This window comes from Megalops cyprinoides, chromosome 17 (genome assembly GCF_013368585.1).
Source record: "Megalops cyprinoides isolate fMegCyp1 chromosome 17, fMegCyp1.pri, whole genome shotgun sequence".
Taxonomy (NCBI): domain Eukaryota; kingdom Metazoa; phylum Chordata; class Actinopteri; order Elopiformes; family Megalopidae; genus Megalops; species Megalops cyprinoides.
The window spans coordinates 15,919,161-15,946,811 of NC_050599.1; the positions used below are offsets into that span (position 1 = coordinate 15,919,161).

At 40.7% G+C, this 27,651-nt stretch overlaps 3 protein-coding genes across 3 annotated transcripts in view; 2 read left to right on the forward strand and 1 right to left on the reverse strand.

The window, feature by feature from the left end:
* igf2r (insulin-like growth factor 2 receptor) overlaps window positions 1-3,568 on the forward strand; it is a 37,090-nt gene extending 33,522 nt beyond the window's left edge. The window contains exons 47-48 of the mRNA XM_036549309.1: window positions 480-549; window positions 1,204-3,568. Of these exons, the coding sequence (XP_036405202.1) occupies window positions 480-549; window positions 1,204-1,614 (481 nt within the window). The 3' untranslated portion in view covers window positions 1,615-3,568. The remainder of the gene's footprint in view (window positions 1-479; window positions 550-1,203) is intronic.
* A 1,950-nt stretch (window positions 3,569-5,518) lies between these two features.
* On the forward strand, window positions 5,519-11,776 carry slc22a2 (solute carrier family 22 member 2). The gene is made up of 11 exons (XM_036550083.1): window positions 5,519-6,247; window positions 6,672-6,775; window positions 7,022-7,176; window positions 7,724-7,892; window positions 8,160-8,274; window positions 8,656-8,756; window positions 9,002-9,216; window positions 9,399-9,507; window positions 10,135-10,247; window positions 11,052-11,151; window positions 11,483-11,776. The coding sequence occupies exons 1-11, from the start codon at window positions 5,831-5,833 to the stop codon at window positions 11,568-11,570; spliced, it is 1,686 nt and encodes a 561-aa protein (XP_036405976.1). The 5' UTR covers window positions 5,519-5,830; the 3' UTR covers window positions 11,571-11,776.
* A 588-nt stretch (window positions 11,777-12,364) lies between these two features.
* plg (plasminogen) lies at window positions 12,365-27,232 on the reverse strand. Its single transcript, XM_036550382.1, has 19 exons — window positions 27,125-27,232; window positions 23,714-23,849; window positions 23,268-23,374; window positions 21,937-22,051; window positions 21,298-21,437; window positions 20,825-20,945; window positions 19,896-20,014; window positions 18,943-19,105; window positions 18,519-18,643; window positions 18,054-18,207; window positions 17,735-17,922; window positions 16,391-16,539; window positions 15,510-15,603; window positions 15,077-15,188; window positions 14,516-14,590; window positions 14,115-14,255; window positions 13,675-13,781; window positions 13,431-13,576; window positions 12,365-12,790 (listed from the first exon to the last, which is right to left on the reverse strand). The coding sequence occupies exons 1-19, from the start codon at window positions 27,168-27,170 to the stop codon at window positions 12,626-12,628; spliced, it is 2,403 nt and encodes an 800-aa protein (XP_036406275.1). The 5' UTR covers window positions 27,171-27,232; the 3' UTR covers window positions 12,365-12,625.
* Between the last annotated feature and the right edge of the window lie 419 nt (window positions 27,233-27,651).

Below are 27,651 nucleotides of genomic sequence, written 5' to 3' on the forward strand. Positions count from 1 at the left end.
AAGTACAAAACATTCCCAGGGCAAAAACCTCTCTGTAAACTCATAGATATACAGTACCAGTCAAGTTCGGAACACCTGATTAAGCTAATGGGAAGCATGCATTCAAAAACATTTTGATCTATAGACTTATGTTTAAATATGACATTTTTTTTCTTAGACAAATATAAATAGTGAAGTTGATGCCTTTGCATTCCAAAAAATCTTTATTTTAAAAAACCTTTTTAAAACCTTATTTTAAAAAGCCAAAACACTTTTTTAAACACTTTTTTGGTCACTGCATAATTCCATTTGTGTTATTTCATAGATTTGATGGCTTTACTGTTATTCTAAAATGTGGAAAATGGTAAAAATTAAGAAAGAAAAGTGTGTCCAAACATCTGACTAGCACTGTACATGCTGTGTAAAGGTGCATATGGATCTCTCTTTTTGATGAAAAGAGTATTACATATGGTGAAATATTGGTTTTGGTTTTCCCATAGGGAGCTGGTGATACAGAAAGTGACGGGATGCTGCAGGAGGGGCAATAATGTCTCGTATAAGTACTCCAAGGTATGTTGGCACAGTGTTTCCAAAGGCTTTTTCCAAACTAGGGAGGTAAAGAGCAGTGAGAAAGGATTAAAGTTATAACGTCACAGATGTTAGGGCTTACACAATGGCACAATCCACGTGCTCAAGTGTCATGCCAAATGAATCAAATTCAGTTTCTCACAACAGGGAGAGCCAGGTCTTTGGTAAATGTAGAGTATTATTCAACACAATGCTGCGCTTCGTCACGACACTGGGAATTAGCTACCAGCAGTATAGTTCTGTGGTTGCTGGTGAGAGTTCTGGCTCTTGTCTTGTTACCTCATTCCCCCCCGTCTATTCTGTGTCTGACAAAAAATACCGACCCCTAGTTATTTCTGGGATTTTGTCCTCTGAAACCCACAATTAAAAATATGTAGTTTTTTCTTGTCAAATTGTGTATTAAACTGTGATGTAGTCTTATAGTCCTCGCCCCAAACTGAAAATGTATTTGTATGTGGTTAAATTCAGTATAGCGTAGAAGCGGAAGTTGCATTATTTGCATGTGAGGCTGGTTTCCTCTCTCGGTCTAATACAGAAATGGACAAATCAAGCTGCCATGTCCAGTTTCAGCTTCTTCAGCCTGAGAGTGTTTTCATGGTTTTCCTGCTTGTAAATGTGTTTTTTCTCCTTGACCAGGTGAACACGGAGGAGGAGGGCGGGGAGGACGAGATGGAGTGGCTGATGGAGGAGATCGAGCCACCGGACTCCTCCTCCTCACGCCTGAGGAAGGAGGCGCAGGAGAACGGCCACATCACCACCAAGCCCGTCAACGCCGAGGCGCTACGTTCCTTCCCGCTGGACGAGCAGGATAGCGAGGACGAGGTGCTGACCGTGCCCGGCGTGCGGGTGCAGGCGGGACGGGTCGCCCCGCAGCAGCGGCCCCGGCGGGCGCTCATGCGGGAGGAGAGCGACGAGGACCTGGTGGGGCTCCTGGACGAGGGCGAGAGGCGGGGCCGGCCCCAGCGCAGGGAGCGGCCTCGCAGGAAACGAGCCGACAACCCCGCCTCCTTCCACGATGACAGCGACGAAGACCTGCTCAAGGTGTGAGGGTCCGGGCCCTAAAGCCCGGTGCCTCTCCTCTGACTGATTGTCTCTGCAGGTGATGCGCAACATCTGCTCTTTTGAGTCCTTTTGGTTAATTTTTTTTTAAAGGGAAGAAAATGTTGTCTGTTTGTTGTTTACAGTCTTGGAAAAAAAGATTTTTTTTTTTGTCCCTTCAACAAAAAAAGATTATTGCCTTCCTGTTACGACAGACAGGCCAGAGTTTTGGTAGCATTTCACTCCATTTATGCGTATAAATATTTATGAATATTTATATAAATATAGACATTTAAATGTTATTTCCCCTCAAGGCCCTCTTGCAATTTTTCCCTGAAAAAGAGTCAAATTATGTATCTGCATATGAAGTGATGGCTTCCTATTTGTTAAGAAGGTTGCCCAAGAGAGACCTGTCAGTATTTCAAAAGATCATGTGTTATTAACTCATTAAAAAGGGGACAATAAATGCATCTAGTGCATCTGCAGTCATATGAATTTGACCTTAAATATATTGACAGTCACATTTTATTTGATTGACACAAAATGGAGGCAGAGTTGTTTGGTATTTCGACTCCATGCTACAAATGCACTCTGCGTGTTATGGCTTGTACTTTAAGTTACCAAGACTGGTAATAGCAACTCCTCAGAAAAAGTGTTTTCTCTAGTCCTGGGACGTCCCCTTTTCTGCCAAAAAAGCATGTGCTATCCTTGCTGAAGGATAGGTCTCTACTGAGGTGTTAAGGTGCCATCAAACATATGAGGGTCCCTCTTAGCGCAGTTCTGCTTTGCCCCAGGGTTTGCCATAGACTCTCTGTTATGAGCTCATTATAATCGCAATTTAAGGATTGATTTCCTGGACCTCTGTTGTATGTATATTTGTTTTATGTTTTAAGTTAATTTTTGCACAAAAGAAATCAGTTGCGGAGGATACCACATGAAGATATATTCGAGCTTAGCAGTTCTGGCATTACAAATGTAGTGTAATGCACCTTGCCCTAACACACATGTGCAAGCACACACGCACGCACGCACGCACACATACACATTTGGTGGGACAGTGTCACTCAGGTGTATTGCACTGTGAGGCTGAAGGAATTCCCTTAGAGAAACAAAAAGCCAAGCCCCTCAGCCACAATACCTGGGTTTCACCTGGCTCGTCAATGGGTGACGCTTAAAATCATATCTGTTACTGCACTGGACTGAAACAACTGCATGGGTATTACTGAAATCAAAATGATTTTTTTTTTTTTTTCCAATAAAAGTGTGAGCTTTGGCAATGGTCAGCTGGCTTAACAGCGACTTGTACTGCTGACCCCTCCTAACAGCATTACACCTTTAACTGTATTCCTGAATGTAAGTACGGAGGCGGGAGCCTATATGACAGATTGTGTCGATTGTTTCGCCAGAAGCCTTCCTTACCTTTCTTGGAAAGGGATGCTTGGGCCCTCTGTGTTAAGTTTCCTGTGGTGATGTAAGGGATCCAGCAGATTACATTTGTTTCATTCCCTCCATTAGTGCCACCTTGTCATAAATGCAGTTTTTCCAAAGCTGAAAAAAAAAAAAAATCTCGACAAGAGACTCTCAATCCTCACAGGTGGAGGAAAAAGAAGTGTTGCGATGGAGCACAGTGCACTTGTAAAGCAGCTCACACAAGCCTGTATCTTCGATTGACATGGATCAAAAAGCAGCGCATGAGAGGTGAAATCGTACCTCTGCAATGGAGTTAGTGTGATTATAGCAGCTTAAAACACGCAGGGGTTTCTGCCCCTTGCGAAGCAGGCTCTTCCAGAGGAAGTGGGACTCTGAAGCAGATCCTTCTGCCTCCTCTTGTGGGGGGTCAGCGGGAGACGAACGCTTGCCACAGGTTCTAGTCTCAGCCGACCTCCCGTCTGTCACTGCTGTGAGTGCCAAAGCATTTGGCTTGGTACGGCCTCGTCGGTACAGAGGATAAGCTCCTGAACCCCCTGCCCCTTTAGTTGTATGTTTCCTTACTGATTTGGGGATCTGGAAGCTTTGTTTCTCAGATGGATTTACTGCTTTTTTTGTCTGTTGTTTTTTTTTTCTATTTAAATAAAGTTGATGTTAAGATGAGATATTGCATCATTTCAATAAAAAGATCAGCTGTGGCTTGCTTGAGTGTTTTTAATTTGTGTGCAGTGTTTGATTAACCAATTCTAGGTATGGATCAGCTTCGTGGCTGGAGGCAGAGGCTGCAGGGCATGTTCTGTAAGCCAAAACTAAGCGCTTTATCCTGCTGTTGTCTCTGTTGTTGTACCCCTCCTTCCAAATGCTGTCCTCGTATCTTGTTTCTGCCTGCACAAAGGGGGACTTGCTTGGGCTTGCTCGAAGTGCTACAGAATGAATGAATGAGTAGGTACATACCCTAATGATGAGTAATCCATGGCACAGGTGTGAAAATGGTAATGCTCGTCATTACCATGACTCGTTGCACAACATTTAAATGAAGGTGCCCGATAAGTCTCAGAAGGCCGGGGAGAGGACGGAACGAACCCATCTCCTCGGGGGACACCCATGTTTTTCAGCCTCGCCAGCACACAGGTAACCCAGTCTCAATCTGATGAATCTTTCAGTGCTAGAATGTGCTAGCCTGGGTAAACCCATGGTGGCGGGTCAGTCTGATCAGGGGGGGGGAGGGGGGAGTCTCTCTGCGGATGGTCCTGAGGCTGACAGCTGTGGAAAATTACTAACATGACCATTTTGGTTATATTCTGCCTGCAGCTTTTAGGTATGTTTTCTATCTACCGTGATTAAAAAAATCAAAAAAATTTAAAAAATCTCGAGTGTTTTCGAGTCTGATGCTGTAATGTGATGTGGTTGTTTTTGCCATTTTTATTGCCTGGTATGTTGAGATTTCATCTCTGCTGCTGTGTCTCTCCTTTCATCTAAACGTTTTCCTTTTATTTCACACTCATACCTTTCAGTAAAAACCTACCTCAAAAAGCACAAAGTTTGCACAGTGTCACCATGTCATTTTATTCTCAGACAGTTCTTTTAAGTCACTTTAAAATACATACTTGTCAGACTCTATCAGCCTCTCTCTCAATTTAGTCTAATTATGTTTCCTGATTTATTTTTTTACTAGTTATTTTTTATCTTGTTTTGTATTTTTCCACTGTGTGCTTTAATCAGCATTTGTTCTAGCTGGTATTTTGCCAGATTAATTCCACCTTTTTCTGTATATTCATTTGTTTTGGATAGAGCACTGCATGTTTGTGTCTGAAAAGAGTTACATAAATTAAATTATTGCCGAGGCATTCCACTTGTATAAATGTGTTGTGACATGAAATCCATCTTTTGCAAGAAAATGGAAAAACCTGTAAACCAGATGATATTTTGCTAAAATTAAGGTCATTCAATTGTCCAGTATCCTTATTACAAATATTTTAGCTGTATTTCCTCCTTGTGTGCATGCAATTTTCCATCCTCCTCTGTGACACCCCTGTGAGGTCATTTGCTGTGTTGTCCAACAGCATCCGTGTCCTGTTATTAGGTGTGTTTATTTTTTAAATTCTGCTTCATCCATTTTTTCAAGCTGTGCCTTATGAATTAGACTTTTTTCATGTGTGCTATACACCCAATACCTACTGCACTGGTAAGCAGTAGTGTTTATATTCCATCACGGCTGTTGCAAAGCTGAGTCTGTTTTCAGCCTTTATTCATGGTAATGAAAATCTCAGCCCCTGGGAGTTACCTCTCTCTAAATCAGCTGGAGCGCACTGAAACCCCGTGTCGCTGCAGCTGAGATGGAGCACAGCCTACTCTGTTGTGAAGAGGTAAACAATAGGTCAAAGCATTTAACTGGGGGTGAATTTCATAGGGAATGTAGAGGAGTTCTATTAAGGTGAACCCCTGCCCTTTGTACAGATTTCATAGTATGTGATCAGAGAGTAGAGGAGAGGTGGAATATTTCATTTGAGTTGGCCCTCAGTCAGAACCAGATAGGACATGTCCGATACGCTTGAGTGTGCCTCTTTCCAAACATGACGCCTGCTTTCGTAACATAGTGACATCTAAGGCCCCCTCTATTAAAGAGTAACGCACTATGTGTGCGGGTGTCTGAACATTTGGTTTGTCGATTACAGCAGTAATGAAGCCTAAGGTCAATCCTCATTTGGACTTTTGATCTGATCTGCCTCTCTAAAAACCCTCAGCGTGAGCCCCTCTGAAGCCACACGGATCCCAGACGCCCCTCAGCACCGCAGCCATGACCACTTTCGATGACATCCTGGAGGAGGCCGGGAAGTTCGGGAGGAGCCAGAAGCGAGTCTTCGCGCTGCTGTGCCTGGTGTCCATGCCCTGGGCCGGGGTGTACGTGGGCATCGTCTTCCAGGGCTTCACCCCGGAGCACTGGTGCCGGGACCCGGCGGTGAGCGAGCTGAGGGAGAGCTGTGGCTGGGGCCCGCTGGATGCCCGCAGGCACACGGTGCCCCTGGTGAACACCTCAGCAGGCATGGCGCACAGCCAGTGCGAGAGGTACGACGTGGACTGGAACTCCACCGGCCTCACCTGCGAGAACCCTGCCGCCAACTTCAGCGGCGCCGCCCGCAGCAGCGTCCCCATGACCGCCTGCAAGGACGGCTGGGAGTACGACTACGAGGGAAGGGTGTCCTTCGTGACGGAGGTGAGTCCTTCCACGCTGGGAGACGGAAGGCAGGTCTTTTGGGAGACTGCTGTAGCTGCTCAGAACTGTCTTGGAAGTCTAAATGGGTCAAATTTGGAGAGAAGTAAAAGTCACAATCAAATGAAGGCTAAACTAAAACTAAAGAGATTGCACAGTTCTCTTTGGCAGACATGTAGAGGGAATCATTTGTAGTGAACAATTCATTTTTTGTGTAGGAGTTGCTGCTTTTAAAACATCCACAGTTCAGATTGCATTTTGGATTTGCATTTATCAGGTTGTCTGAAAGATTGCCTAAGCCACTGCACACAGTCAGATCTTCATCTTGTGCTGTGGAGAAAGAGAGACAGAGACAGACATAGTGGAGTGGAGACTGGAAAGTGGTTTTGGGTGTGGACCGTTCTGATGATGTCCTCGTGAATTCCAGTTTGACTTGGTTTGTGCCGATGCCTGGTTGGTGGACATGTTCCAAGCCACACTTAATGTGGGTTTCCTGGTGGGTAGCATCGCCATTGGATACCTGGCTGATAGGTAAGTACATACATGATTGTGAGCACCAGATCAAGCAGCATTGAATATTTGTAGAACCTGTTTTCACATTGGAAAGATATTTCTGTTGCATTTAGTTCCAGGAAGATTGTAGCAGGGGGCCTTAAATTAAACACCAGCATATTGCCTACTAATTGCACATTATACTGGAAATGCTAGTGCAGTAACATAGTGACATACAGTAACATTCAAACCTTTGCCTGTTGCTTTTTTTTTTCCTTTTTTTAGATTTGGTCGGAAAATGAGCTTCCTGATGTCCAACGTTTTGAATGGGATAGCAGGAATTCTTGTGGCTGTGGCTCCAAACTACACTGCCCTGCTGGTGTTCAGAATGCTCTACGGCTTTGGAGTCAAGGGTGGCTGGGTGGCCGGCTATGTTCTGAGTAAGAAAATACTTACTGAAAATGTCAAGAGTAAAAACTTTGGAAATTATATTTTCAGTATGGGGAAATGAATTTGCCGTAGCATGTGACGTCTTCAGTAAAATGAAGCTGAACAAAATGTCTAAACAATATGTCTTTTGTAAGACAATTAAAATTTTGGTTTCTCCTCTTTGAACCAGTAACATTTTTAAAAAATTATGTATTAATTTAAAGACACTTTGTAGAAGGAATTCTCAAAAGACTGTTGCCTGACTGTTGAATCTATTTCAAAAAGCATCCGTTGCTGTTTATATTATCTACAGCGAAAAAACATTTTACAAGAAATTACAGCACCAAAGATTAAAATTTCCTGAATCATACCATTTAATCTGAAAAAAATACTCCTGAAACTTTAGTTATGTTGAATAAATGCAACATTTCTTGGTGAAGTCCTGTGCATGTCAAAAAATGATGCCATTGGCAATACACAAATGTTTCCTTTCCTGGAGTCCTTGGCGTATTGACTGTGTTCAGCAACTTATATTTGCCCCTCTGTCGCCTTCTCCAGTCACAGAGCTGGTGGGTGTGGAATATAGGAGGACAGTGGGGGTCATCTACCAGATGTTCTTCAGCGTCGGGATCCTCATTCTGCCCCTGATCGCTTACTTTATCCCAGACTGGCGCTGGCTGCAGGTGGTCATCACAGTTCCTTACATCTGCTTCCTTGCTTATTACTGGTATGACACCCTCCCTGAAAACAATACCACTCCACATTTGGAAGTTGAACACTGCCCTGCACCCACATGCACAGTGATGGCCAATAGCTTTTCTAAGATTATTTGCCATCATTAGAGTATTTGCCAACATTATCTCGGCCAACATAAAGTGTACTATAACAGCAGTACACGCTATATTGGTGTGCGGTTATTGTTAGGTTTTTTCAGTTACTTGCCTTTTTTTGATTGTTTCAATCCTCAAGTTTATGTAATAATGTTGACTTCCAGGTTCATCCCAGAGTCTCCAAGATGGCTGCTCTCTCAGAACAACTCCAGCAAAGCAGTGGAAATCACTGAGGCAATTGCGAAAGAGAATGGGAATACGCTCTCCAAAAACATTGAGGTAGAGCAGCCTTGATGCTTTCGAAACTTCTCCAGGTCATTTACATATTCATGTGAGGCTGAAAATACACAGAGCTTACACACCTTTCCTCTGGGTGTTCCTCGAAATTTCTAGGCCAAAATCACATTCTACCTTTATAGTTAAATCAGATGCCTTGGGTCTCTGATCTACAAGCAAATGATTCATGTAATGCACAAGTTACAATTGATTCATGTAACGCACAAGTTACAAATGATTCATGTAACGCACTTTATCATTTGAAATACAGATCAAACACCTGCCTGTCACGTTTGTCTAGCATCTACTTCATCCAATAGCTTTGTGAGAGTATTGCCTGCCTGAGTTAGCAACAACTCACTAGTCTCCCTTGCCGATTTGCAGACACTCAAAGATGACACAGCAGAGTCATCAACTGCCTCTTTCCTTGACTTGATCAGAACTCCAAATATGAGGAAACACACATTCATCCTCATGTTCAACTGGTAAGTGATATTTTAGATTTTAGTTTAATTGTGTGTATGTGTTCCAGATCTGGAATTGGGGTGTTTCCTGCACCATGTCCAAGAACCGGGAGGGTGTTCTGCAGGGCTTGAGCCCCTGCCCTTTAAAAGTTGCCTTCCCAGTCAGATTTAACATTGCTAAGCCATGCCCTATGTTAAATCTGAGCCCCGGCCCTGTGGCCCTGCCCATGTCCCTGAATAAGCTCCTGCTTCTTCCCTCTCCCCAGGTTCACCAGCGCTGTGGTCTACCAAGGCCTGATCATGCGCCTCGGGATTCTGGGAGGAAACGTCTACATCGACTTCCTCATTTCCGGGCTGGTGGAGTTTCCCGCCGCTTTCCTCATCCTCTTTACCATCGAGCGCATTGGGCGCCGTGTCCCGTTCGCCACGGCCAACATTGTGTCTGGTGCAGCCTGCTTTATCACTGCTTTCATACCAGAGAGTAGGTTTCTTTTTCCCCTGTTTCATTTATAATGCAGTGTTTTTTTTATTGATGGAGTCATGCTGTGACAGGAAAGAAACTGTAAATAGCAAAGGTCTATTTCTTCTTCAATTGTGTGTTTGAAGTTTTTTTCTTTAATTCTTTATTTACACTTCTAAATTTAAATTTCCTTCTTTTTAAAGGTATGTTCTGGGTGAAAACGGTTGTGGCCTGTGTGGGTCGTCTGGGTATCACTATGGCCTTTGAAATGGTGGTGTTTGTGAACACAGAGCTGTACCCAACCTTCGTCAGGTAAGCAAGATCAGACATGCAGTGCCACAGTAGTTTGTCCAAAACAAAGTTATTCTGTTAGAATTTGTGTGTAATTTTCTTAAAAAATGTATACATTTAATATAAACAATTGTCATTGTGTATACCCTGCAAATAGCAAATATGCAGATCAAGCAGTGGTGTTAGGTCCGATCATTCGGGGCTATAGCCCCGAATATTTTAAGCCTAGCCCCGAATACTTTCACCCTGAAAAAGGAAATGTTTATAGCAAAACAACAGACAGACTATGTAACAGAGCAGAACTTGACTTGCAGTATCCGAAGGTGTGATAATATATGTATTATATATATACATATAATACATATTATATTATGTATTATAAAGGTAGATATAACCTCCCCAACCTACCGATGCCAATCTCCCTTAAAAAAAAAATACAAGCCCCAGGCAAACTTGACTTAGCTCCTGATCTTTTCAATAGCTAGTAATGCCCCTGAGATGAACACTGTCAGTAGCACGTCTAATTTTTGTTGTCAAAGTTAATTTGATTTGCATAGCTTACCCTTATATCCTCCAGTGCTCTGTTGATGATTGGTATCTCTCAGTGAGTCACCTTGTTCTCACCTCTGGGTTCTGCTTCACCTGCAGGAACCTGGGTGTGTCTGTGTGCTCCACACTGTGTGATGTTGGGGGAATTGTTGCACCATTCCTACTCTACCGGCTGGCCGTCATCTGGCTGGAGCTGCCACTTATCATTTTCGGTAGGAATCCGAGATGGCAGCCATTTTCACACTATCCAAAACACCCGGATCCTGCACAAGCTGTAGCACCACCATTTAATACCAAATTTGTCCTTATGCTGTATTCCGAAGTTATGTGCACGTTATGTACAGCTACACTGTATTCTTAAGTTTAATGAGAACAGAGTAATCAGCCCAGCCAGGCTCACTGTTCCACCTGTACATTAGACTGCATCTGTCACTGTGTTCAGCCTGCTCTTCAACACTGTAAGGGTCTCTGCTTTCACTATGAAACCTGATAAGCTATCCCATACTTTAATGGAGAAATACTTCTTAGTGTCAGTGTGAAATTTGCCTCCACCCCATTCAGCACACACACCAGGTATCACTGAGGGAGTCAGTGACATCACTAAATGAGTCAATGGCAGGGTGTCAAAACCTCTTCCTCTTCACACACCTCAGGTTCAAAAGGCCAGACTCCATCAATTCTGTTCCTTCTGGGGAAACCTTAACCCCCGCAAACAAGCATAGTGTTGGGGTAAGGCTAGGGGACCAGGAAGGACTCCAGCCTTCTTTCCATCAGGGGTTGGGGTGGGTAGGTCAGCCAGGGTCCCCTCAGTGTACCAAGTGGTTTGGGCATGTAACTGGATGATTGCCCTTGCTACACTTCTGTGCCAAGTTTTCTGTGATGAGGCCTGCCTATGGACGAAAGGCGATTCCAGTTGAGAAGAGTTGAGAAGAGGTCATGCTTATCAGCGAGATACAGACACGGCAGCCTGAATGTTCTGCTTGGTAACATGGGCATTTTTCTGTTGTCTGAATTAGGGGTGCTTGCTTTTGTTGCCGGCGCGTTGGTCCTGATGCTGCCAGAGACCAAAGGCGTGCCGCTACCTGAGACGATCGATGACATCGAGTTCCCAGACAGGTACTCTTTTCTACTGAAAAAATACTTGTTTGTAAGAAACACAATTAAAAATAAAACCTGTTTTACATACATTTTTGATATATGTACTACTGTGTGTTTCTCACTCCTCTTTATCTTGAATGGATTTTTTAGAATATTTTCTTCAAAGGGAATCATGAAATTGTATACGAAATTTAAGAATTGGCAAATAACATCTTGAGTTTGACAAAAATCACATAAAATTGTTCTTGCTGTAAAGAATTACTATAGAATATAAATTATGTGAAGCCATACATTTAAATACAAACTTTATTCTGAAGCATTTCTGAATTTGTCCCTTTTTGTATCCTAGGTACAAAGAAAGCCCCCTGAAGAATCAACAGCTGATGAATCTGTTGCCTTCAGATGTAACCACCAACAAGGAATCCATGACTGTATGATCCCTGTTAAGACCAGCTTTGGTTCAGTTCAAACTGGACGATGTTTGCACACTGAGTATGAAGTAGTAAATGGCCTTTTATCAATACCTTCATTGCAATTGATAATGGTGATGGATAATAATCTTATGTGTACATTTTGCTTATTATTTATTGGAAATTTCCTTTTTGGATAATTTCCTGGGTGGCAGTGTAGCATAGTGGTTAAGGAGGAGGATTTGTAATTGAAAGGTTGCTGGTTTGATTCCCCACTGGGACACTGCTGCTGTACCCTTGGCCAAGGTATTTAACACAACACTGCCTCAGTAAATATCCAGTAAATAACATTCTAAAGAAAAAAAAATGATGAAAGTTGCTCTGGATAAGAGCGTCTGCTTAATGCCATTTCCTTTTTTGTTGTAAATTGATAAATTGATAGTGTTTATGATGATATTATGTTATAATGTTATGTAATAACACACAAACTCAAGTATTGTTGAGTATCTGTATTATATTAGATATTATTATCATTAATATATTTTTTGCTCTTTCTTCCTGTGACCAAAATAAAAAATATCTATTTCAAAGTATGCATTATGTATTTTTTGAAGAGCGCATTTTTTCATGTGGCTAAGGATGTACTTTACCTGGGTCATTTTGTGGCAGGTGTTGCTTTGTATATTGGAGCGTGAAGTTAAATAATAGTGATTTATTACAAAAAACCTTGCCCTTTGATCTGTGGCCTGGCAATGGTCAACTAAAAATGTCCTTTTCAAAACATTGTTGAGTTTAAACATATAAACAATGTTTATTAGTTTCACAGTGCAGTAATTTGATGGGCAGCAGAGAAACTAGACTCTCCAGCATCAATGTTGGATCAATTATTTGATTTTATTCCCCCATTTGGATGAAGGCTCAACAAAAAATGATGTACAGTATTGTGGTTTTACCCAAAATAACTAGTCACGTGTAATTAATCCATTTTGCCAATTCCAAATTTTGTTTTCCAGCACAAAAAACACACAAACAAAAAAACTTCTCATCTTACCCAAAAAAATGCTGATGGTGCAATTAGTTAGTTATGAATATTTCTTGATCTGTTCATTGATCCAGTCCACAAACTTTGAGACTCTCACATACACGCCAGGCTTCATGGGCATGGCACAGCCTCTCCCCCAAGACGTCACCCCCTGGAGAACGAACGTTTCTTTGGCGTAACACACGAGGGGGCCGCCGCTGTCACCCTGGGGGGAGCAAGCATTTTCTCCCATCAGTGTCAACGCTGACATCACCAGAGCTTCCAAGACACTGTGACTACCTCTATTACTCAAATATTAATAAGTCCTGGCTCAAACATTTTGCGCCTAAACAAATTTCCAGGCCTCAGCATCTCATGCAGTACCAGTCAAGGGTTTGTACACACTCTATTTATTTTTTTACTATTTTCCACATTTTAGAATAATAGTGAAGACATAAAAACTATGATATAACACAAATGCAATTATGCGGTGACCAAAAAAGTGTTATAAACAAATCAAAATTTATGAATCTGATTTTTTAAAAATAATAGTCAAAAAATATTTTTGACTATTATATCAAAACGGTCAGTTTTTTTAATATTATTTTTTTGGAAAGAAATTCATACATAGGCATCAGCTTCACTGTTTATATTTGTATCAGGAATAAATTTCAAGTATTTAAGCATGAGTCTTCAGATCAAAATATCTTTGCATGCATATTTCCCATTATTTTAAGTGTGTCCAAACTTTTGACTGGCACTGCATATATATAATATATATGACTGAAAACTGTGGACATACAGATCTCAAACATTGAGATGGAGTAATCCCAATAGGAAGTCTCAGCGTTGTGACCCTCTCGTACCTGGCAGCTGTCTGAGCCTCCCTCGATGTTCCCTGCACACATCTCATGGTCCTTCACCGCTCCGTTAAGGTACGCAGGCCGGTTGCACACTTTGTTTTCAATGACAGGGAAGCCTGTTTCCTTCAGCACACCGTCTCCACCAGTGCCTGAAGGAAAAAGAATGTGTCAAAACACACAGCCATGAACTTCAGCTCTGTTTCTTACAGAGAACACACGTAGAGAGCCTTTTTAAAAATAATGTTACCTTTAGTGTCACCCCAGCCAGTCACGTAGCACTCTGTGTCGCTTGGCACAATGTAATCCTTTTCAGGTAAGCACACAGTTTGCACCTGATCATTTATGATGGCAGGTCTGAAACAACAGGCACAGACATGACTGCTTTCTCCACCACCAGCTGTTCATGCATCCATTTCAATTGTGTTGTTTTGTCGCGGAAAATAAAGGTCATATATATTCGGAGATATGCTCCTATATTGTTGCGCCAACAGTGATTGGGAGCCCGCATCAGTGGAACAGATTAGCCTCGTTCCACAGGGGATAGAAACAGGGAGAAATTCAGAAATTCAGAAATGCTTAAGTATCAGGTTTTGATTTAAATATATGGCTTCACAACATTTGTATTCAATAGTTGGTCTGCCAGGGTGAAAAAGGGGAATTAAAAAAAAAAAAAAAAACAAGACTCACCTGTCTAATTTGAGCAAAGCTATGTCTGTTCCGTCTGGTCCCAAAACCAGGCGCTCCACATCTCGGACTTGCTTCGTTGCCTCCTTGGCTGCCTCTTCATGAATTCCGAGATACACTTTGTACGCAGATGGCCTTCTGGACCTGCAACGCAACAGCAATGCAGGATCTTCTTGTGTTCATTCCTGTACATGTGCTGCACATACTGAGCCCTTTATCTCAGTGTAACAGATTTAGCTCCATTCATTCCCCAGCTGACACAGCTCAGTTCATCACCGTCCTCACAGTACAGATCATGGAAGACCAAACAGACCCAGTACCTTTCCACTGTAATCATCAATATCTTGCATGACAATGAGTTGCCATGTTCAGTTTTGGCTATGTAAGGGTACAATTGTCCTCACCTCTCCAAGCAATGTGCAGCTGTCAGAACCCACTGCGGCTGGATCAACGTCCCCCCACAGAAGTGCTGGTGTAAGCTGAAACATTACATTGCATTATCGGCCTTTAGCAGACGCTCTTATCCAGAGTGACTTACACAGGTTAAAGTTTTTTTTACAATGTCATCCATTTATACACCTGAATATTTACTGAGGCAATTGTGGTAAGTACCTTGCCCAAGGGTACAGCAACAGTGCCCCAGTGGGGATTTGAACCGGAAACCTTTTGGTTATGAGTCTTGGTCCTTTACTACTATGCTACACTGCAGTGTTATCATTGTCGCAACAGGTGAAAAAGGTTTCAATGATAACACTGTCAATATAGGCAGCTGTCACCGTTTATACGGGTTCAGTTTTCACGTGCTGGTATTTGTGAGTTAAAATTCACTTTTGTTATTCACTAGCATATTGTGAGTTACTATTCCTTCATTCCTACATTCCTTCATTCCAGCCTTCATCACATTCACACTGCATTTTAAAATCCAGTTTTAGTACCACATCGGGAGATGAAAGTGTCCTCTTTACCTGGTGCGGAGGCTGATCTGCCAGGGCCAGGAATGAGCCATGGACACACATCCTCCGACGATTCTCCCAAAGCACCTCCGGGGCTTTACCTTGGGCTTCCCACACGTGCTAGCTGGGTGGAACAATGGAAACAAGGGTGGACTACTGTGCACTAGGCATTTACAACTTATGCCATATAGCACTTCTCATTATTTTATTAGTATGGCTTATGCCTTTTGGCTGTAATCATTACTTTATTAGTATGGCTTATGCCATTTGGCACTTATTGTTACTTTATCTGAAGGCAAACAAACAAGAATGTCTGAAGAGATGTAAAACCACTGGAACAATAAGCACTGAATTCAACATTTGTCTCATCCATACGTCTGATGCATTTAGAGTTGCTCTATATCATGCACAATATTTAATGTGTAATATGGAAATATGTCCATACAACAATCTGGAATTTGGCAGTAGTCCCATTTTTTGTTTGGGTCTGTTGTGTAGCACCATGGTCCATTCACATCGTCATCAGGGTTTCTGCATTGCTGATGATAGATAGATAGATAGATAGATAAGCACAACTAAAGTGCCCTACCTTAGCAAAGAAATTTATTTTACATTTACATTTCTCACACAAAGTACTGTGCATATTTTATGGATTCCTGAGAAAATCAAGAACTTACATTTTTGTTGGATTAACCTCTGTAATTAAACTAGCAAATCTAAAGTTATTTGGGAGTTTGCATCTGCAGAATGTGAAGGCTTCCTCGTGAGACATGATTTATCATAATAGACTTTTTTCAATTAACTTGTGAGGTTAAAAGTGCATGTTCAGTGCAAGTGTTTTTTAATCCCTCTCAAGGTAGAACTCCTTCATCTTAATAATTGATTGGCTGAGAATGAAATCACCTGTTATCTGTGTTAAGGGTAGTGTAGATAAGGAGGAGCTTGACCCAAAAGCTGGAGGTTCTATCCCCAAGTAGGTTGCTGCTGTTGTGCCTTTGAGCAAGGTACATGCACTGAATTACTTCAATTAATATCCACCTATATAGAAAGGTGGTATATCAGTTGCTCTGGCTAAGGCTGTCTGGAAAATAATGCCAATGAAAGGGATCAACTGCTAACTAAATTTACTAAAATTAAGGGAGACTCCTCCTTTAATATCAGTGCCTAACTTCAATTAAGCACCTAATCTGCTTGTTTTAATATACCCCTTTCTTGTTTATGCAGCTGTCTTTCCAACTTCAGTGCATAATACTAGTAGTTAGCTAGCCAGCTATCGCCGTTGAAAATGGGGCCCACTCTGGTTTGGCATGGCACCCCCATACTCACGTTGGATTCCAGGCCTTTGGTGGGGTGTGTTTCGGGCGTGAAGCTCGAATGCTGATGGGGTTTCATTGAGCTCCAGGCTTGACAGGTTACCCCAAGAGCAGTCATGGACGTGGGGCCACGGTAAGTTGCACCGTTGCCAACCTTGCAGTCTGAAGAACAAAGCGTGTGATAGCTAAGAAAGCCACAATGAGCTGGTAACTGTCCCTGGTGGGTGTTCATATGGATTGAAATTCCCATTAAAATCTATTGGCTAATGTGTCTGATTTGGAGGTGCGAGTGACGTTACTAATTGTTGGTGAAGATTTAAGACTGCTGGAGTGGTCCCTTTCTGTCTTGCGTCTAGCGTAGGCAAGTATTCACCAGAAAAATAAAAAAAACGGCTCCAATGTGAACTATGCATAAGGTAATAGTTAAGGTTGCTGTGGTCCCCAGTCTTTCCTTTGTTTGATCTATACATTTTTGGTAATTATATTCTTCCCTAGTTGAAGATACTGGAAACATGACAGTGCATAAACACTAAAACAGCTGCTGGCCTCGTTTTGCATGAGGCAGCACAACCATCATAACTTTCTGCATCAGCGGAGAGATCCCCTATTAGTCTATATAATAATAACGCACGGAAACATAGTGTTGTCCAAACTCTTAAACAGGCAGGCATACACAACAATCAAATTGTGCCATCTGGTGGAGAAAATGGAGTGAATGCTGAAGCATTTTGATGAATCCACACATGCTTACTCTGAATCTTTTCTTTTGATGATGTACATGGCTTCTCAGTCAGTGGTAACAGTATGCAGCAATGACTAACTTCCTCATCTGGGAGACTGTTACTTATACATATATGCATATTATATGCATATACATATATATATATATATATATATATATATATATATATATATATATATATATACCCGTACACCACAATGCACATGTTTCTACATGATCTGGTAGCAACATCGATGATTATAATACACATATTTTAAGAAAGGAAGCTTCATAAACCCAATTTCTGAATGTGACACAGCTTAAGCCTCAAACCCATTTGAATGCAGCATGCATGGCTTGAAAAATGAATCATATAATAATAATAAATAGATAGATAGAATAATAGAACCTAATAATAACAAACAGAACAACCATAATCACAATAACCATAACAGTCATAATAATCATAATATGGTTAATGTATGGTAATCATACTAATTAATTATGAAACCAAATGAAGTTTCTGTTTTTACTGCTAAATCATGTAAATGTGTTTGCCAGAATTCTCTTAGAGACTTGTTTTTTTTATTATTTTCTTACGATTGCATAAGTACTGCAGCATACGTATTAACCCACCTTTAGCATCTGGTGTTCCTGGGCTGCTGGTGGCTACAGCTATGACTGGGACATCAGGCTTGGTTGTAGGGACTTCAGGTGGACACTGCTCTACCTTGCAGTACTCCCACCGGACAGAGGGGTCAGTGGTGTAGCACCAGGGAGCGCGGTCTCCATCCGGGTTCCTGCACAGGTTCCGCCTCAGGTCTCTGTGTGCCAAGGAACGAGGGGAAACACATTCACCTGTATTTAATCCATTTGTCTTCATTTAGCCAGGGAAACCACCTTTGAGGAAAAGATGTTCTGTGCTGTTCCAGGCCCTGTTTGCCTCAGGTCTTACGCGTTAGGGTACTTCCTGGACGTCTTGTTGTGGGCGTGTGGAACCATAGAGCTCCAGAACTGGCACTTCTTGCCGCTGATGGTCTCAGACATCACGCCACGGTATGACTCCCCGTTCCCCCTGTAACAGTCCACCCCTGGTTCAAGTGGCTCATCTGGGGAGCAAACAGGAAGTTACTTGCTTCAAATGGTGCTCCAGGCATCATTGCGCTGACCACAATGGCACCAGTACACACACCAGAGCTTTTAAATGCTGTTGTATTGTATTGAAAAATTCTACATTGTTATTTCTTTCCATTGGAAATCTCTCACTGTTCTACTGGTGAAATGGGCCAGTGGTTTTTATTTGCACCCTATGAACTCTGCAGGCTGATATTTAGGGTTTTCCATTTGCCTTCCTTGAAATGTTACCAAAATTGCCAGGAGGCACACTATTAGAAATTTGTAAAGCAGTGCCTTTGCTTACTTGGTGAGGGCTCATCTCCACAGCTTGGTACCTTGCAGTACTCCCATCTGGTGTCTGAGTCGGTCGTGTAGCACCAAGGCATTCTCTCATTGTCAGGGTTTCTGCAGTAATTCAGCTGAAGACCCCTGGAAGGGAACACAAGGTACACAGGCTGACTTACCTGCTCTACCAGTTTGGGGAGAATGTGCACAGTCCAGACATTAGAAGACTATGTATGCTATAAATGAATAGGTATGAATAAAACATTTATGAATTAAATATTATACATGAAACAATTCACTTGCAAAATATGAGAATTGGAACAAGAACTGACAAAGACAAATCAAAGAAGCAACCCAAAACAACTTATTTTCAAGCATGTACAAAGTTTTAAAAATATGTAGTTTCCCTTATGAAGCCATTATGGTCAAGGAGCACTGCTCACTTGCATGGGTAGTTGTCAGGAGTCCTGGTATGTTTGTGTGGCTCCTGAGACGACCACATCTGGCAGGCTTTCCCAGACTCGGTCACAGCAATGGTGCCCCTGTAGGCACTGCCATCTCCAGTGGCACAAGTCAGCTCCTCGACGATTTTGGGAGGTTCAGAGGCTAAAGGTCAGGGGTCAAAGAGAGGAGAGGCTGAGGAGCTTCATGTTCACAATGGTCTACCTAAACTCCCACTGCCTTCTGATTTTAAGCTCCTAATTACTGCTCCTCCTTCAATGTATAATTTTTTTCCATATGAATATCTCTTAAGCATATAAATGCTAGAAATTCATCTTAAAATAGTTTTTAGAGTGTAAAATAAATCATCTTCCATAAATGTTAGAAATTCCCATATGTATGGAATGTCCTACTGATACCCTCTACAGGCAGGCAACTGCAATAAACTCTCTCCACTGTACAGAATAGAGCAGTGTTTCTCAACCCTCTCCTGGAGTACCCCCTGCCCTGCATGTTTTAGATCTCTCCCTGCTCCAACACATCTGATTGAAATGATCAACTCGTCATGAACTCCTGAAGCTGCTTAATAACAAACTGATCATTTGAATCAGCTGTGTTGGAGCAGGGAGAAATCTAAAACATGCAGGGCAGGGGGTACTCCAGGAGAGGGTTGAGAAACACTGGAATAGAGAAACTAAAGCAATAAGATGCTTCAGGAAAAAAAAAACTAAATGTTTATTTCTTTGTGTATAATGCAAAGTTGAAAGTATTAAAATAAATACTAAATAATCTTGTTTGACAAGAAAGTAATAATTGAAATGTGTACACACATATGCCAGCATGTGTGTGTATGTGTGTGTATGGGAGAGAGAGAGAGAGAGAGAGAGAGAGAGAGAGAGAGAGAGAGAGAGAGAGAGAGCGTGTGTGTGTGTGTGTGTGTGTATGTGTAACTTACTGCAGCGGGGGATGGAGCAGAATTCCCAGCGTTTGGTGGGAAGGGTGGTAAAGCACCAGGGCCTGGGCTCTCCATCTGGGTTCCTGCAGAAGTTCTCCTCAAGGTACTTGTCAGGCAGACTGGTATATTTACAGGAAAAAGACAATGAAAGAGAGAGCTACAGTACCTTCTATATTTATTAAGACTCCTCACTAAATAAGGACAAAAACATGCCATACAAAGAAAAATAAACAGATAATGGATATTATTTTAGAAAACACAATGGTCCATTTATTCACATCACTTAGTCAATTACTTCATACTTAATACTTAATTGGTATTTCATAAATTCTCTTCTGGCATGGATTACACAAAATACTTCCTTGCAGTAATTTATGAAGTTCTCAGTGGGATGTGTAACTATTCTGCCTGGTAAAATTTATCTAGGTCCTTCAGATCTTTTGTCAACTGCTTTCTTAAGTTTGAATTACAAACATTGAAATCTGGAGATTGAGTTGAGAACGTTTATTTTGTGCTAAATTAAAAATTTCTTTGAAGATTTGAATGAGTACCTTGGGTCATTGTCATGTTTCCACTGCTAAGTCTGAGCTTTTTGGCAGAGGGAACCAGGTGTTGGGCCAAAATGCCTTTGTATGTTTTAGAGATCTAAAACTCCTTTAGCTCCTAACCATAGCCTTAACCACAACCATACCACTAGTGAATCCCCTTGTGTTACCTCATTTCATCCAAACACAATACATACAAAAATAAAATACAATCAAATAAAATAAATCTATCCCTCTTTTGTCCTTGTTTGGAATGAATGCCAGATTTTCTGGTTGGTCTCATCTTGTATTTAAAAAAAAAAACATCAACTTTGTAAACTCCAGTTTAGGAATGGTAAAGTCATTGTTTGAGAATGCGGAAGATGGTGAGGTTATGATGCTCACACGTGGGGCTGGTAGCCATGGGTATGGGGCTTCTGGGAGTCCCAGCGCTGGCAGGTCAACCCGCTCTCAGTTTTGGAGACTTTCCCCCTGTAGTCCTCCCCACTGCAGTGCATGCATTCCTCTGTGGACCAACCAGAACGTGTTTAGCTGGACACAGGTTTCTAAAGCACATTAACTAGCAGAGGAGTACACGCAACCATAACAATGTGCCATAAAAAGTTTTAAAAATGATACTGGTCTCAATGAACAGCTGCTCAAATCATGCATCATCACGCTTTGCACAACATGCAGACAGACATGCAAATGTGTGAAGCAACTGAAAATTCCTGAGATATTAGTGTGTGGTTTTCTTGTGATTTCTGTCCATATTGTGAATGTTGCTTGGAGAAAATAAGCCCTCAAAGCGGTCACTGGCTGACAATCATTCACTAAGTTCCACTCAGATTTCTGTGCTCAGGGCTGGGTGGCAGTACCACTGCAGTCTTGGATATTGCAGTGCTCCCATCTGGTTTCCCAGTCCATTGTGTAGCACCAGGGGCCTGTCTTGTCTCCATCTGGATTTCTGCAGAAATTAGACTCCAGGTCGCTGTTGGGGTGAGTGTCCGGGGTTATACTGCAAACAATTGTAGGACACTTAATTACATTACATTACATTTGCATAGCATTAACTAATGTATTTTACCAAAGAGACTCATGTATTTTACAATTGTTACATGTTACTCATTTATAGAGCTGGATGTCAACTGAGGCAATTTGGGTTACATTCTTTGCCTAAGGGTACATTTGCAGTGCTCCACCTCAGAATCGAACCTGCAGCTTTTTAGTTACAAGCTCTCTACACTACTCTCTACCACTAGCTCTCTAACACTGCTGCTCAGCTTTCCATGTTCCTTTTATACAGACCAAAAACAGAACCATTTTACAGTGGCTGCACAAGCTTGCCTGGATTTCCTCATTTGAGCCTTGTTGATATGCTTTTTTCTTCCCACAGTGGAAACCATTCAGAAATTAGTTTTTCTTCTTTTCCATGCTTTAACTTCATATCTCACCCCATCAGCTTGTTCTATGAGAGTGCTCTACGCTGGTTAAAATGGAGGAGAAGGAGGGCATACTTGGGTTTGTGTGGGAAGGTTGATCCCCATCTCTGGCATTGCTTTCCTGACTTGGTTGTGGACATCGTCCCTCTGTAGTCTGACCCAATGCCGTTTTTGCACTCAATTAAATACTCTAAAAAGAGAGTGAGGCAGTGGTTATGCTGGGCAGGAGAGGGAGGCAAAGGCAAAGGGGAACAAACCCCTGGGTTCAGTTAACGTTCTTCCTTAACTCTGATGAGGAAATTAATGCAAACCTTACTTTTTTTCAATTCATTCTTTTTGTGCTTATTTAGGTGGCCGCTGAAATCACTCAGCTGTGAAGAGGATAACAGTTATGGCAAATGTTGATTAAATCCATGGATCTTTTTTTTGGGTAACAAGGTAATAAACATCCCACAGACACAGATGTCCTGAGCCATTTTCATTTATGGAACAGTTATTATCCTGTAATACATTGTCATTATCACCTTCTACAGAGCCTCTCTGGTGTAATTTTTGTTGTTTACCTCTCACCAGACACTGTCAAAAATTGTCAGTCACCCACAACAACTGAAATGTCTCTTTATATTGTTCCTAACAGTAGTAGGTCTGGAGGGTGAAAAACCTTTGACCTCTTAATCTTTGAAGTTTTGTAGTCTTTGAGTCATTTCACAAACACTGCTGACAAACCTGTTGAGAAACATCAAGCTAGAGCTATCTGAAAGTCACCTTTTGAGATGTTACACCATTTTGAACTGATGATTACACTATTTCACTACTGCAAACGCTGAGCTATTTATTTAATCTCCTCCCTTTATTTACTGACACACACTGAACCTGCTACTGTCAATTTCAGGGAGGTTAAATATTCACCATAAAAAAGACCTACAGGAAAAATTTAGAGGAAATCCTGTCATTTTTTCAGCATACTTTCATCAGAAGTAGGACCACTAACCATATTTTCTGTATTATTTCGGTTAATCTCTTTTGTTACTCCATCACCAAAGCTGTGACCTCACCACAGCTCTAAATACAGTTCAAGTGTAAATAACTGTAAAAGAATTTTCAAAACAGAAGAAAGTTAGCCCAGTCTGTTCATCAAGAATGTCAAGAATGGCTTTCCTCATTGTTATGCTGTTGAAATATTATTGTGTGTACCAAAATTATACTTTGTTGAGTCCTTGAATGAATGGTTAAGTTTAAAACTACAGAGCTGTAGTTGAGATTTAGGTTTAGGCCTTAATTCAAGGACAGCAGGAAATGAATGACTGAATGAATCTTTCATTCTTCGTGCCATTGATGTTGTGTAGACAGGTTATTTCTTCCGATGCCTGTTCACTCTGACCCTAATGCCTCTTGTGGTGACGTACCTTTTTTTTCATACAGAGCAGTGTTCATTCTCCTTGTAAGTGTCTTCGTTTTTGAGTTCACTGGCAAAGTCACACATTCTTGGTCCTTTTGAGTGTACATGAAAGACCTACAAAAGGACAGACAAATGGGGTGTAAAACCAAAAACTGACACAGCCCTCAGTCCTGCTCCTCTTTTATTAAATGTAGAAGTATAAATAATATTGTATTTGCTGTTGTCCTTATTATAGATTCTCATGACTAATTCCTTCTAGGAACATCAGAACTGTGTGTTTTTCCAGAGCAGCCAGTTTTGTGAAATTATTATTATTATTATTATTATTATTATTTGCAAAATCACAATGGAAGCACAAAAACTCCAAGATATGCATTTATAAATATCCATACATTTTAAGTTAAAGTTTTATTAAATTCTAACAAAATGATGCGGTAACAGTGTTGTACATACCTACAAGTGAAAGCTGTTTCATCACGGCATTTGGCGGCACACTCAGGGACCGTGGTTATAATGTACTCCCTTCTAAGAAGAGATATAATCCATGCCCCTTCTGTTTTGGTGTAACCATCTAAAATATCAGCAAACACTAGAAAACACACACACACACACACACACACACACAAAAACGGCATCAGTCTTCTTGTTTGCAATGTAATATTATCAGTTACTTTTTCGATTTTGAGATTGCATAGCACAGTTTTTTTCAGAGAGTAGCTATGAGAGCAAGACAGACAGAAAATAGAAACTAATGCAACACATTTTCTATGCAAACTTTCAAGAGTGAACTTTCAGAAGTGTGAAATCCTGCAGACTGTCTTCATGCAGCCGCAAGCAAATGATGAAAACTCATCCCATCTCTCTTCACTCCAAACCCCCAGAGCTATACACATAAGGCTGCATGCAGTGTCACATTGAGCAATAAAACCTTTAACATTGTCTTCAGCAGGATTTCAATAAGGATTTAACCAGTCATCTGCTCTTTAACACAACAAATTCACATTAAGGTATACGTGCAAATGTTATTTGCATTTATACAAATAAATTAGGGCTGTCAAATGATTGCCTGTCTGTTTTAATTTGATTTCTGCGCTCCTTGCCACCCATGAAGCCCCAATTCTAAGCAGTAACTGCAGGAAGAGTGGCCTCTTATTATTTTGTTTCCTTTGGTAGTAATCACTGATGGTAATTGATACCAGTTATGGGACAGTGTTATGGTCATGCTACGCAAAGGTGATTAATGTGTTTTAAAATTAATCAGTCAATCCATTATTTAATTAATCAGACAGGTTAACATGTTGACAGCTCTAAAATGAATACATCTTGCTATAATGTGTCAAAACTCTAGCCAGTGCCCACTTGTAGTTTCCTAATCCTTTCACCGAATGGCCCTGAACATGTTGTCTGTCAGTACAGTTCTGCATAGAACACTTCTGTCAACAACAACCAGGATATATGGGTCATTGCTCTGTTACACCAGCTATGCAGAATACACATAAAAACATGTGGTCTTTCAACTAGTTTAACTCCAATGTAATGTGGAAATTTCCCACAGAAAAAAAGACCACGCAAATATGAAAATCAGCAGGAAAATAAGTACATACCAGTTTGAAACATAAGTAAAAAAAACTTCATCTATGAATAGGCCCAACAGTCTTTCTCCATTTGTTTCATTGCATGTATTTAAATCCCCCCTCACCAAGAGATTGATATAGTCTGTTTCAAGCCACTTGTTAAATAAATACCCTATCATAGTTTCCCAGTCATCGCAATTAATCATTTAAGTACTGCAAACAGAGTACATAGGCAGATTGACCGCAAAGTTTGATGTATTCTTTAGCAGCAGAGTCAATGCAGGAGTAAAGTTATATTTAATCATTGTCAGTCGGTTTACTTTTACCTCTCTGTCTTTGATGATAATGTGTAAAAATCTGCCTATACAAAAATGAATTTCTCTCAGCATTGACAGAGATGGTGACAAAATAGTTAAAACAGATTTATCCCAGAATTCATCCAAAGACATTGTGTTGCCATTTTCTTTTAGCCTATTTGTTCATTTGGAATTTACAGTCCACCACATCCAAAGTGCAAATTTGTTAAGGGGTAAAAATCATGACAGCCCAAGGAGATTTCTGAGCTTGTTAACATATCATGGATGTTCCATCTATGCAATTAATCTGTTGTACCAGCTTTCCATATACAGTCATCAAATCCTCACATTTATTGTAGGTTTTGGGTATGCCAACCTTATTCTGGCAATAAGTCAAAAAGAATGCCGTTTAAATGTGGTTTGCTTTGTCCAACACAATCACGTCATCGTCAAATGCATTTAAACATCTTACTATTCCATCTGCAACTGAGAATAAATCTGAGAATAACTCTCAGAGTAACCATAAGTAATTATTCTTATACAACAAAATAATGAAAACATGAGGATCTTCTGCATCTGATACACTGTCAGATGTTTTAATTTTGTGCAAGTCAGCAGTCTGCAGCAGATACACCTTACAAAGCTCCTCCTCTCTTAACTAGGACTATCAGTTTTTTGTTTTACAACAGTGAACTCCTCATTTTTAAACAAAAAAGTGTTGTTTTTTGTGTTTTGTTTTCATTAGAAAAATTCAAAGTAACTCCTTCAAGGGAATGCCATTTAAAAAAAAATAAACACTCCATACTAATATTCCATATTAATACTCCAACCTATTCCAAACCCCTAGTCTTAGTGTGAGTTTGGGAAAGGGACCTGGTGTTGACCAACAGCCAAATTGGCTGGACAGCAGCATGTTACATGCTGTGTGTATGTGATATGTTGATACTTGTATGTATGTAATATTTTTCGAGCTTCAAAAAGCCTAACTTATCAAGTAATTCACTTGAACATTTTTCATAGAACATACTTAGCTTTCCACAACTCCTAGCACATTGGTAGTATCATAAGCACATTATGTGAAGTGTGCTCTCTAGGGCCCTTGGGACTCTGCATGAGTGAAGTGAACAAATTTCTATATTGATAACCAAGGGTATTTCACTAGACTTCCTTACTGCACTGATTAACTATGATTCTGAATTGTACCTAGTCAGCAAAAATGTAGAGTATGGTTGGTTGGCCTCACCCTTATTTTAAGGAATGCCATTGAACATACAGTACATCTATAGAAAGGCTAAATAAAACTAAGCATTCTCAGATTTTGGTCACTATACAGCATGGGTCTCATTTTCACCTGCTTTATGTCTAAATGGTAGAAATGTACATGTAGGTAAACATTAAGTTTTTAGTACCATGCTACCACCTATCCTGGGTACAGCATCATAAAAAGTACATAGAAGCTTTTTACAAAGTTCAGAGAAGGGCAACAAGACTGTTTCCAAATGTCAAAGATACAAGCTACGAGGAAAGACACATTCCTTTAGTCTCAACAAAAGGAGACTACAGAATTTTATTGACAAATTTTATGTTTTTAAAGTACAATTAAAAAAATGACCTGCAAATGATATCTCAACTTGAATTTTGTCAGCAGAGCAAGAGGACGGTTGAATGAATGCAAATTTCACACTGGCTCAAGTATCAATAAAATAATTTAATTAAATGGGGAATGCTATCAACAAAACAAGACCAACTCATTACTCATCATTTTCTCAAACAATTTACACTAGTGTTTCACATTATTTTTAATTCCCCCTTTTAATCTATATTATACAATGGACATGATAATACACGTATTATCAAGATAAACATTTATTTATTATAAATTACAGCAATCTTGATGAACGAAATGGTCCAACGTTTGTCTTGTCAGAGAATGTGTTTAAAGAATCCAGTTTAACAGTTTAGCTAGCTTCATAAGATGCTGAAAAAAAGCTTACCTGCAGAGAGGAGGTTGCAGAGCAAGAAAGTTCTATAGACCTTCATGATGGAGCACTGGCACACAGTGCATAGTCTTGCTCCTTTGTTATGTGTTTTTATTAGCCAAGTCCATTAGACAAATAGATAGATACCGCTCATCAGTCAATCATTGCCAATACAAGGACACAGAGCAAAGGCCAAAATTGGTTTCTAAATGGGCTTTGACCCCAGTCTTCCTACTAAACCAGTAGATTACCCTTTCTGATCGGTTGGCAAAGCTCACATTGTTTTATGGGCAGAAACGATTCTTGTTTTTACTGAAAATTTTTGACCAATGAACCAAATGAACATCAACAACAACAGTGATGCACATTCACACACACAAATACATACTCGCACCACGTACACACACACACACACACACACACACACACACGCAAAGCTGAGACGAAACTTCAGAAATGTTTTTAGGACAGATTTTCATGTTCAGGTATTTTGTAACTTAATATCAAATATCAATCTCATGAATTTATGAGAGCAGTTGACC